This window comes from Cydia fagiglandana, chromosome 10, assembly GCF_963556715.1.
Source record: "Cydia fagiglandana chromosome 10, ilCydFagi1.1, whole genome shotgun sequence".
In the NCBI taxonomy this organism is placed as follows: Eukaryota; Metazoa; Arthropoda; class Insecta; order Lepidoptera; family Tortricidae; genus Cydia; species Cydia fagiglandana.
This window is the reverse complement of record NC_085941.1, coordinates 19,330,204-19,342,221: the sequence shown is the minus strand read 5'-3', so window position 1 is coordinate 19,342,221 and position 12,018 is coordinate 19,330,204. Positions and strand designations below refer to the sequence as shown.

At 40.3% G+C, this 12,018-nt stretch overlaps 1 protein-coding gene across 1 annotated transcript; it reads left to right on the top strand.

The window, feature by feature from the left end:
• Positions 1-2,447: 2,447 nt before the first annotated feature.
• LOC134668350 (uncharacterized) lies at positions 2,448-5,383 on the top strand. The gene is made up of 2 exons (XM_063525832.1): positions 2,448-4,858; positions 5,281-5,383. The coding sequence occupies exons 1-2, from the start codon at positions 2,448-2,450 to the stop codon at positions 5,381-5,383; spliced, it is 2,514 nt and encodes an 837-aa protein (XP_063381902.1).
• The last annotated feature ends 6,635 nt before the right edge of the window (positions 5,384-12,018 follow it).

Below are 12,018 nucleotides of genomic sequence, written 5' to 3'. Positions count from 1 at the left end.
ATAAATTTGTATTTGTATTTGTATTTGTACAAAGTAACTCTGTATTACGCACATGAAAAGAGACACTAACGTCTTGACAATAGAGGCGTGCTCAGATAGTTGTTAGCACCTTGGCCGCTTCGATATATCTGATGGCGACTGTTATATTAACCGACTTCAAAATACAGGGTGACCCAAAGTACGTTGACAAATTTTTAATAGTATTTTTCAAAGAGGAAGGTTACGCTGACAATTATTTTTTGAAAAAATGCAAAAACCATCTTGGTCCGCCTAAGCATTTTTGCGCATCCAGCAATTTAACCGCTGACAGTGAGTTTTGGAGACTTATTTCATTTGGGCCGTAACATTAGTTAAATGGGCTGAAACGCTCAAATGACCTCGTCTCCTGAAACGATAGACAACTCCCAATAGACCCTGCTTTATAAAATGTTAACGAAGACAACATTTTAGCAGCTCTGTCTTTTAGTGACATTTTACAAGCAGCGTACAAAATACATTAATATATAGGTAATGTAAATGTAATTAATATGTATGTATAATTCTTAGCTAGGAAATATATTTCGTCGCGTACTAAATTAATTGCTTTGGTTTCATTACACGGTAATATTGCTATTGTTTTTATTAGTGCTATAAACAAGTTAATCTCAAAATCATTGTCAAATTGTTTCCTATTTTAAAATGACCGAATACCATAATGACCTTAATGACTTCTATTATTAATATCGTCCGAGCCCACATGTTTTTTTGCTGGAACTTCTTTTTGATTAACTACGTGTATAATTTATAATCATTGTTGTATTAACAATTATTTTTAACAATCTGTCGATAGTTTTTAATTGCGGCCCGAATGTAATTTGAGTTTTAGTTATTATAACACCAGTTAAGGCATTTTGGGATTGTGGTATTTAGAAAAAAATAGGCATTCTGGGATTCCGACACATTATTTTGTTTTGAGGTCTAGGAATTTTGGTAAATGGGTAAAACGGAATAAATGAGTACAAATAAACCAAAGCAATTAATTGCCTAGCCAGGCAACCCCCAGCAGCAGCAGCAGCAGGGGGCGGGGGCAGCCGCCCCCGACGCAAAGTTGCCCATCACACTCGCTGCGTTGCCGCGTTGGATTGCGATGGACAACCTTTGCATCAGAAAAATGTTATCGTGTGTCTTATAAATACGCTCCATCTAATGGGTGTGTGATCTACGCCTGAAACGGAATGTTGGTGGGATATTAAAACAACCCTGAAAGTTATTATTATTATCTAACGCATTATCGTTCATTTTAACGTTTGGCTTTTAAGGTATACTCCAGAGAGTCCTGATAGTTCTGAATATAAGTATTTGTTCAGGATATATTTTGTGTACACATTAAATAACGCCCTCAACCCTGGATATTATGGATATTTTCTATGTACTTATTTAAGTATTCAAATATACCTCATATACCCTATATGTATCTACCTATTATTATACAGGCTGGCCAAAAAATAAGCGCAGTCCCGTTGCCAGGGAGGTTTTGGGATTACACTGAGCTACTTTTACTATGGGACCTACCCCGAAATCGCGAAAAATAAATTTACCTTCCCATAGAAAATGGACCAGCCAAAATGTATGAAACAGCCAATTTTTTTTTACGATTTCGGGTTTGGTCCCATAGTAAAAGTTGCTCAGTATAGCCCCGAAACCTCCCTGGCTACGAGAAAGCACTTATTTTTTAGCCACCCTGTAATTAGTATCCAGAACACAGGTTTATTGAGCTTACAGTGGGACTAGGTCGATTTATAGTTATTATTGTACTCTTGGTTTCACCAAGCGTTTGCGTTTTCTACCTATACCGGGTGTGGCCTGTAACATGAGCAAATAATTTAAACATAGATTATACTCCTCAAACGGTGACACTTTTGTTCAACAACTTTTAAAAATTATGAAGTATTTAGACTCCGCCTTTGGCTGGGGCACCAAACTCAGCCATCAACCCGACCCTTGGGGAAGTAGAGCCACCTTCTCTGCTTCCCACTTGGGTAATTCTTGCTCGGCGCGTCCCAGCCGCGGGGGTGGGCACCCTTTATCTCAGTAGGCCGGGATAAAGAGGTGGCGAAGTTCGAGCAAGGACCCAGTGCCGTGGGGTATAGCACGGTCCCGTGCCCAGGGTTACGGGTGAAGACTTCAACGGCTGCGAAGGCGGAGACAATGGATGTCGGTACGGCGGAGCAGGCGGAAGAAGCATAAACCCCAATGGAAAGCTGTCCTTACATATTAAGGTACCAGGTTGACTTTGGAGCTGCACTGCCAGGCAGGGCATCGCAGTAGGGATGGCGCGGGAATGACTTTTGGTTTGACCCCGGCTCCTAAGCTCTTCAGAAGAGTTACTGTCTTGGCGTCAGGTGGCAACCGGCCGTAAAACCCCATTGCCAACACAAAAAATCTCCTCACATGAAATGCACAAAGAAATGATAAAGGGCAATAAGGCTAGGGCGTACCCCGTAAGCGACGCAAATGCGAATAAGGAGATTCTCGATGCAAATACCTCTAGGGCGTTCCCCCAAAGCGACGGACAACGAGACAAGAACAAAAATTCGCATTTGAATATAAATAAGATTAGACTCGCAACCTGGAACTTGGGGTCCCTTACGGGCAGAAGCCAAGAATTGAGCAAAACTCTAAAAAGAAGGGGTATTAACATCTGCTGCCTCCAAGAAACAAGATGGAAGGGCTCAAAATCTAAAGACATCGGCAACGACTACCAGGTTCTGTATCATGGTACAGACAATCAAAGAAATGGTGTGGAAATTGTTTTGGATAAACATTTTAAAACCCGCATAATCAATGTCACGCGGAAAAGTGATCGTATAATGGGCATTAAATTAGCTTTGGATGACCAGCAAGTTACCAACATTATATCAGTCTATGCCCCACAGACGGGCTGCACAGAAGTTGAAAAACTGGAGTTCTGGGAGGACCTGGATGATTTGATGCACAACATACCACGAAACGAACTAAAAATAATAGGAGCAGACCTAAATGGTCACGTAGGAGCCACTAATACATCTGGTGGGCTGGCCCACGGCGGGTATGGAATTGGCGAAACCAACAAGCAAGGGGAGGATATCCTAGAATTTTCTTGTAGACACGCGTTATCATTGATAAATACCAACTTCCAAAAAAAGCAAGAACATCTTATCACCTACAAAAGCGGAGGCCGGACGTCGCAAATTGACTATATTTTGGCAGATATGGTGCTCAAGAAGAAATTCAAAGATTGTAAGGTCATTCCGGGCGAGCCCCTCGCAACACAACATCGCCTTCTTGTTGCCGTCTATGCTTTGCCAAAGCCGATAAAAACCATAGTCAACCGAACACCAAGGACAAAATGGAAGGATCTGAACGGCCCCAAAGGCACACAACTGAGGACTGCTGTAATAGAATACCTCGAAACCGACCTTAGCGTAAATTACAGTAGTGCCGAAGACATGTGGTCAAAGTTCGAAACACGATGTAGAGCCAAAGCCGCAGAAATACTTGGAATTTCTAAAGGGCCTTTCGGGAACGGTAAAGATCCAAACTGGTGGAACGACATAGTGAAGGACTCCGTGGCCAACAAAAAAGCATGTTTCAAAAAGTGGCAAAGGTCGCAACTTCAAAAAGACAAGGACTTATACATGGAAGCAAAGAAAGATGCGAAAAAATGTGTGGCACAACAAAGAGCACAGAGCAATCAACTTTTCTACAATAGTTTGGAAAATGCTAAAAACGCAGATGAAGTACTTAAAATAGCGAAATCGAGACACAGAGCAACTATGGACATAAAAGTTAATAAATTTATCAAAAGTAAAGACCAACAAATTTTAACAGATAATATCCAAATCAGAGAAAGGTGGTTCGAGTATTATGAACGACTTCTAAATGAAGAATTCCCAAACGAAGATCCGACGCCATGCAAACCTACATATGGACCAGTGCCCGAAATAGGGAGTGATGAAGTTAAACACGCGACGATGAAAATGAAAAGTGGAAAAGCTACGGGGCCGGACGAGATCCCGGCGGATCTTTGGAAGGCTCTTGGGCCGATAGGCGTCGCGTGGCTTACAAAGCTGTTTAATATCATCTTAGCAACCAAAAATATCCCAGATTCATGGCGTCAAAGCTTTTTACTGCCTTTCTACAAGAATAAGGGTGATGTGGCTCTGTGCGAGAACTATAGAGGTATAAAACTAACCTCACATACGCTTAAGATATGGGAAAGAGTTCTTAATAAACGAATCTTAAACATCTCTCAAACGTCACCAAATCAGTTCGGCTTCACAGCATCCAGGTCAACCATTGACGCGATACAGACTGTTAGGATCATGATGGAAAAATTTAGAATCAACAAAAAAGACCTACACCTAACATTTATAGACCTAGAAAAAGCCTTCGACCGTGTGCCCCGTAAGCTTGTATGGGAGGCTCTTCGTGCCCAGAATGTCCCTGAATATTACGTAGAACTTGTCCAAGACATGTACATTAAGGTCAGCACGAGAGTACGAAGCCTAGCAGGCATAAGTAGAGCTTTTGAGGTCAAAGTAGGCGTTCATCAAGGATCCGTGCTCAGCCCGCTGCTATTTAACCTGGTCATGGATTACCTCACCAGAAATATACCATCTCCACTGCCGTGGACCATGTTGTACGCGGATGACATAGTTCTAACTGCCGACACCGCGACAAACCTGCAGGAACTTCTGAACATGTGGACACGAGCACTTGAAAAGCATGGCCTGAGGGTTAGTAGGAGTAAGACGGAATACCTGAAATGTCCTTTCAGCAGAACTAACATACCGGAAACCATCTGTATTGGAGACGCGCCTGTCCCATCTGTAGAAAGGTTTAAGTACCTAGGCTCCATACTTACACCCGATGCAAATGTCGATGCTGACGTGGCACACAGAATAAACGTCGCATGGCAAAAATGGCGATCGCTTACAGGTGTATTGTGCGACCCACGTATCCCCATAAAAACAAAGGGACAAGTTTATAAAACGGCAGTCCGTCCCGCGCTACTTTATGGATCTGAATGCTGGACAACAAAGAAAATTCACGAGCAAAAGGTACATACCAACGAGATGAAGATGCTCAGGTGGGCGGGAGGTGTAACCCGGCTAGACAAGATACGTAATGAATATATACGCGGTAGTTTCAAGGTTGCACCAATCGCAGACAAACTTACCGAAAACCGCCTTCGTTGGTATGGCCACGTTAAACGACGGGAAAACGATCACGTAGTACAAGTAGCCCTCAATCTACCAGAGGCCGCAAGAGGCCGCGGCCGCCCGCCTTATACCTGGTGGACAAGTATAGAAAGAGACCTCAAGAAAGCCCAGGTGCCCCAACAGACAACCCAAGATCGTAGGACTTGGCGCAGGACAGTGAGGAGACCCGACCCCAAATAATGGGAACAGGAGAGGAAGAAGAAGAAGAAGAAGTATTTAGACTCCCTATTTTTCATACAAAATAAATATTATCTTCAATGGACGCCATCGCCACGCCATTATCATTGTGATTGACGTTGCTTGTCACGCCTTAAACATAACAAAATTCGCAATACATTGCGTCTTAGAATAAACTTTAAAGTGTATTAAAAATCAAACCACAAGTAATTTGTAAAAGTTGCTGAACAAATGTTGGTCAATAAGAGGAGCCTACGGTTTAATTTTTTGCTCATATTACAGACCACACCCGGTATACTTTATCAATGTGCTACTGACTTTTAAACTGTGTACTGCGTTTTTAATCTGAGTTAAGATTAATTATTTTCATAACACCGGGCACATTTCGCAGCATTATCAATGCCATTTACCCTATTAATTACGACTAAGTGCTATTCCTGAATTGGCACGGAATTTTGGGTCATCAGATTTCTGTTGAGGGAGAAATGAGAAATACCTATCTGTAAGAGGGAATATCATGGACGCAATTATCGACGTGATAACGACATGACGGAAGCTCCGGCCCGGAGGCCCGGTCTAACATGAGTCATCCTTAGGGTAACATTCCATTTCTGACCGCAGCTGCAATACTAGTACGAACGCGTCGGTGTTATTGTAAATTTCTATAGTAAAATGAACAGTTAAGTGCAGTTGTCGTTGGAAATGGACTGTCACCTTTAGGGTAACATACCATTTCTGACCGCAGCTGCTCTACTAGTACGAACGCGTCGGTGTTATTGTAAATTTCTATAGTAAAATGAACAGTTAAGTGCAGTTGTCGTTGGAAATGGACTGTCACCTTTAGGGTAACATACCATTTCTGACCGCAGCTGCAATACTAGTACGAACGCGCCGGTGTTATTGTCAATTTCCATAGTAAATGAATGGTAGTACTGCTGTCGTTGGAAATGGACTGTCACCTTTAAGTACCTATGTTATTGGTAAAATCTGGAATCAATCTGATGCTATTGCTATTCGGTGTGCGTGGCCATCCTGTATGCAATGCTATCATATATTTCGGAGTGGTCATTAACAGGCGTTCCCCTCTGTCGAAAATAGGCGGCCAATGGTCAACCACATGTCAACCACATGTATGGACTGACGTTTATCTGACATGACGTACCTATACATTTGATGTGCCCCTCCCCCGCAAAAACGGCAGATTATTTTGTACCAAAAATTATAGACATGGCGTCTCCGTTGGTTATATCCTCTAAGATGTTATGGTATGATGCCGGTGTCTTGGTGACTGAACTCTGCTCCTAACATCACTTAAAAATTTGTTTGTGTTTGGATTGTTGATGGCAAGCACTTTATGGCTCCTCTACATGATGGGCCAACGCCGGCCACTCCAAGGGACGCAGCCATGCGGTAGAACAATATCACTTGCTCCCTCTAACGCATAAATGCGTCCCTTGGCGTGGCGGCGTTGGCCCATCGTGTAGAGGAGCCATTATGTACATCCTATCGACGTCGAACTTCTCTGATTCAAGCTATAACCTGGTAAGTGACATCTTTAGAATAATATTTTTAGACGGTGTTGTTACAGCTAACATGCATGCATGGCAACTGCCATGTTAGTACAATTTAACATTTAACACATTGATAATAGGACAATGTTTTATTCGTGTGTTTATGTACTGCATCCCTGATGTGTGCATAAAAAAGAGAAAATTAATGGCTGTAAGAGCGGTTTCGCACTACATCCGATTGGAATCAGATCCAAACCCGTGAAAATATGGTCCGTTGTAGCCGTAGAACTATATCTATGGCCAGTTACGCACTAGATCCGATCTCCGTCATCCGATTTCTTTCCGTCATTCAACGTGTGCGGTGCGTACCCAGGCGCGGATCCACCGTTGTGGGCACGGTGGGCATGCCCACAACCCTAATTGACTTATGATGTAACATTTTTATGGTCTTTTCAGTTCGATAGGCTTTCATTAAAAAAAAACGATGAATCGTGCGTGATTCGGAACGCAACTAAGAGCCATAGATAAATTGGTGATACTTTTTGTCAACATATTATCTGTCTCTTTTTGGCATATGAATATTTGTATTGGAAAAAAAGAGATCACTCAATAGTGATCTCTTTTTTTCCAATACAAATATTCATCAACCAATGTTGATCTACTAATTTAAAAGTAAGAGTGTATTGAGTCGTATGATGTATGCATGTACTTTCCCGCCAAAACGCTAAAAGTTCTGAGGCCGAGCCGCCATTCTTTTAAAAAGTTATTTGTTAATGTCAGTCAGGGTAAAATTGCTGTGATAGTGTGATTGCTTTTTCGACATAATGGTAAGTTATTTTAATGATATTATTTATATTTTACCGCTCCAATGCAATCCCTACGCTATATATTCATTGTAACTTTATTTTATATTAGTATTTTGTTAATGTCGGCCAGGGTAAAGCTCTGATTGTTTTCTCGACGCGTAAGTTATTTCAATGAAATTATTTATATTTTATCACTGTAATGCAAAACCCTATGGTACGCTATGTATATTAATTTTATAATAAAACAAAGTTACAAATTAAAATTATGCATGAAAATATTCATTACATTTATTATCGATTTATTATAGTATGATGTGTCGTGGGGTTTTGGTTTGTTTTATTTTCTTGAGAAGGTTTATGTGGCGTCTACTAAATACTAACCGATAACTAAGTAACTATTTATAAAATTAAATCCTACAGCTACTCAGGCCTCACGCAGCTATGCATCTAATACTTACCAGGTCACTAATTAAATTATAGGGATGTTTATATTTATGGGATATATCATGCTATCTCGACTGGACATTTAGATTTTTTTTAATTGGATTGATTTTTAGGGTTCCGTACCCAAAGGGTAAAACGGGACCCTATTACTAAGACTTCGCTGTCCGTCCGTACGTCCGTCCGTCTGTCTGTCACCAGGCTGTATCTCACGAACCGTGATAGCTAGACAGTTGAAATTTTCACAGATGATGTATTTCTGTTGCCGCTATAACAACAAATACTAAAAACAGAATAAAATAAAGATTTAAGTGGGGCTCCCATACAGCAAACGTGATTTTTGACCAAAGTTAAGCAACGTCGGGCGTGGTCAGTGCTTGGATGGGTGACCGTTTTCTTTTTGCATTTTTTTCCGTTTTTTTTTGCTTTATGGTACGGAACCCTTCGTGCGCGAGTCCGACTCTCACTTGCCCGGTTTTTTATTTAGTACAATCTAAAATAATATATATCCTCTAGCCGCCCAGAGACCTATAAAAAGGTCTCCTATTCCATTCTAATTTGAACTTTGTGTTGACGAAATATAATTTCATTTTGCTTGGCAAGGTTTGACGTATGGGCGGCTAGAGGATAAATTTAGTGGTTGATTGAGTAGTAACAGAATACCTCAAACCATAGGGAAATAAGTCAGCTAAGAGTACTTACTACACAATACACACATAATAAAATTTAAGCTTATTTCGCTTCAAGCGAGTTTAAAAATTATTAATAATATATTACCTACCATACAATTTATTAAGTAAGGAAACTGGGGTATCGAGTAGGTAAGCACTCTAAGCTTAATTATGTCTCATACCTATAAAATACATAATTGCTTATGCTATTCACAACGAAAGGTCGAAACTTCATAGGTAAAAGAACAAGAAATAGATTTACTTCACGTAGGTCATTTGCCTACCTATTATTAAATAAGTCATAGTCCTACAGCTATCCCAAATTGTGGATACCTAATATAAAATACCTACATTTAAAAATAAAACCTCTCTCACCGGGCGTCAATTCTTAAGATTTTCGAAAAGCTTCCTTGTGCATGTTGATTTTAGTTTTGGTTGCATTGCTTTACAGGGTGATGAGGGTAGAGGTAGTGTGGAGAAAAAGGGTGGTGGTACAAGTGGACGTAAGCGGAGCCATGATACTGCTTCAACGCGAAAGATTAACACATATTTTTTAAAAAAACCTAGAGTCGAGGTTGATGCTGGGGCATTGACTGTTGGTAGTCAAATAACGAGTCATCCAGCTGAAGTGAATGACGATTTAGACTTGGCTTCTTTTTCTGATCAGCCAACAACTTTGTCAAGAGCGTCATCATCATCAACTAGAACTAGTGGCTTGTCATTAAACTCTGAATTTGCTTCAGATATCGGAAATTATATTTCTGTAAAACAAAACTTGCATGAATTGCCTGATGCAACTAAAGCTGCACTACTAGAAAAACATTGGGTGCCTCCATCAAACTATGATTTTCCGTACCAAGTTTTACAAAAACACGGAAAAACGTACAGAAAACATGTCCAAAAATCACATCTTGAAAAATTCCATTGGCTTGTGCTTTCACATAAAGATCAGGGGCTTTATTGCAAATATTGTGCCTTATTTGTCACTCCATCTTCCACTGATTTCGTTAGATCGAATCCTGGACGTCTTGTGAAAGAACCGCTGAAAGTTTTTAATAACCTATTAGGTGAAACAGGGTTATTGCTACAGCATCAGCGTAATCGATACCATAACATAGCTGTCGAAAGTGGAAAGAATTTTTTAGCCTGCTACCATAAACCGGAGATTGACATTGCCAACCTGATTTCAACGCAAAGAATGGCTCAAGTAGCAGAAAATCGAGATCGGTTAAGGCCAATTATTAAAACAATAATTTTGTGTGGTCGTCAAAATATACCATTACGTGGCCACAGAGACGATGGCCAGATTATCAACAAAAACACCGACCACAGTGACGTTTCCTCTTCAGAAGGAAATTTCCGAGCTCTGTTGAAATTTAGAATAGATGCTGGGGACTCAGTTCTCGAACACCATTTAACATCAACAAGTTCTACAGCGACTTACATTAGCAAAACTGTACAAAACGAACTTATAGATATTTGCAAAGAACAGATTCAGGAAAGTATTTTACAGAATGTGAAAAAGGCTAAGTTTTTCTCTATTATTTTTGACGAGACTACAGATGTATCTCATACCGAACAGATGAGTCTATCGTTTAGATATTTTAGTGACGGTTTTATTAAGGAAGATTTTTTATGCTTTTGCGATGCTTATGAAATACTAAAAACACTTCAGTGCGAAGAAGAAGGCTCAGACGGCACAAAATAATTACAGTTAACAGGCACCGCTTTATCAAAAATAGTGGAAAATATTTGCTACAAATTTGATATAGATTTATCATTTTGTGTAGGGATAGGAACTGACAGCTGTTCCGTAATGGCATCCGAAGCAAAAGGTGCCGTTCAGGAACTTTGTAAAAAAGCCATTCACGCAAAACGTTGTCCTTGCAGCAATCATGTTTTAAATAACTCTTTGGCGAAGTCGTCAAACGTCGTTTTGTGTAGAAACGCCACGGGGACCATGAAAAAAATCGTGGCGTTTGCTAACGCGTCTGCAAAACGCCATAAAGTATTTTCAGAAGAACTTGATGGTGCTGCAATTCAAGGTATATGCGAGACACGGTGGGTTGAACGGCATGACGGCCATTTACAATTCCAGGGTGACAATCTGGTTAAAATTTGTAACGCACTGGAGAGAATATCGACATGGCAAGATAATAAAACTTCAAGTGACGCTCACAGTCTCTTGCAAACGCTACGTAGCTCTGATTTTATTATATCGTCGATATGCTTAAGCGATATTCTAGGTAAGAAAAAATAAAACATATCAAAATTCGAATTTTAATGTAAATAAATATTTAAAGTAGCTCTTAAAATGTTTATAATTTTTTTTAATTTTAGGAACTACAGTTTCGTTAAGCCGATTCCTGCAAACGGTATCAGTCGATATCAAAAGAGCTACCGATGCAGTGAAGGATGTCATGGAAGTATTACGGTCCAAACGCCTAAACGCTGAGTCTGTATTTAAGCAATTATTTTCAGAGGCGACAGAGCAAGCAAAACAATTGGATGTTACATTAAAATGCCCACGTACAGTTCCAAGGCAAACTAACAGATCCAATTATGTGGCGAAATCGGTGGAAGAGTACTTTCGAATATCCATTTACATACCTCTATTAGATTCAATTATCAATGATTTGGAGCAGAGATTGTCTCCGGAGGTACTCGACCTATTTAATTTAGGAGTTTTTCTGCCTAAACCGAATGTCAGTGTCAGGGACCACAGAGACTGCGATATCGAGACAGTAAAAGTTAAAAAAGTTGTCCAGATGTACCGTCGATTCATTAATGATAGTGAATCCACTGTCATAAATGAGTACCTACTCTGGATGGCCAAATGGAAAAGAGAATGTGAAAACAATTCGTCCATACCAGACGAGGTAGCTCATCTCATCGAAGCATGCGACCAAGATTTGTACCCTAACATCAAAATGTTTTTACAAATACTGGCAACTCTCCCAGTCAGCGTAGCTACCGCAGAGAGATCTTTTTCTACTCTTCGCAGAGTAAAATCTTGGTTGCGTGCCTCAATGGCAGAGGAAAGGTTATCTGGGCTTGCCCTTCTGAATATACATAAAGATATGAACCTAGATATAGATGAAATAATCAACGTTTTCGCAAAAAAGAAACGTAAGCTTGAATTTGTAATTTAAGTATGCAAATCTCGCGC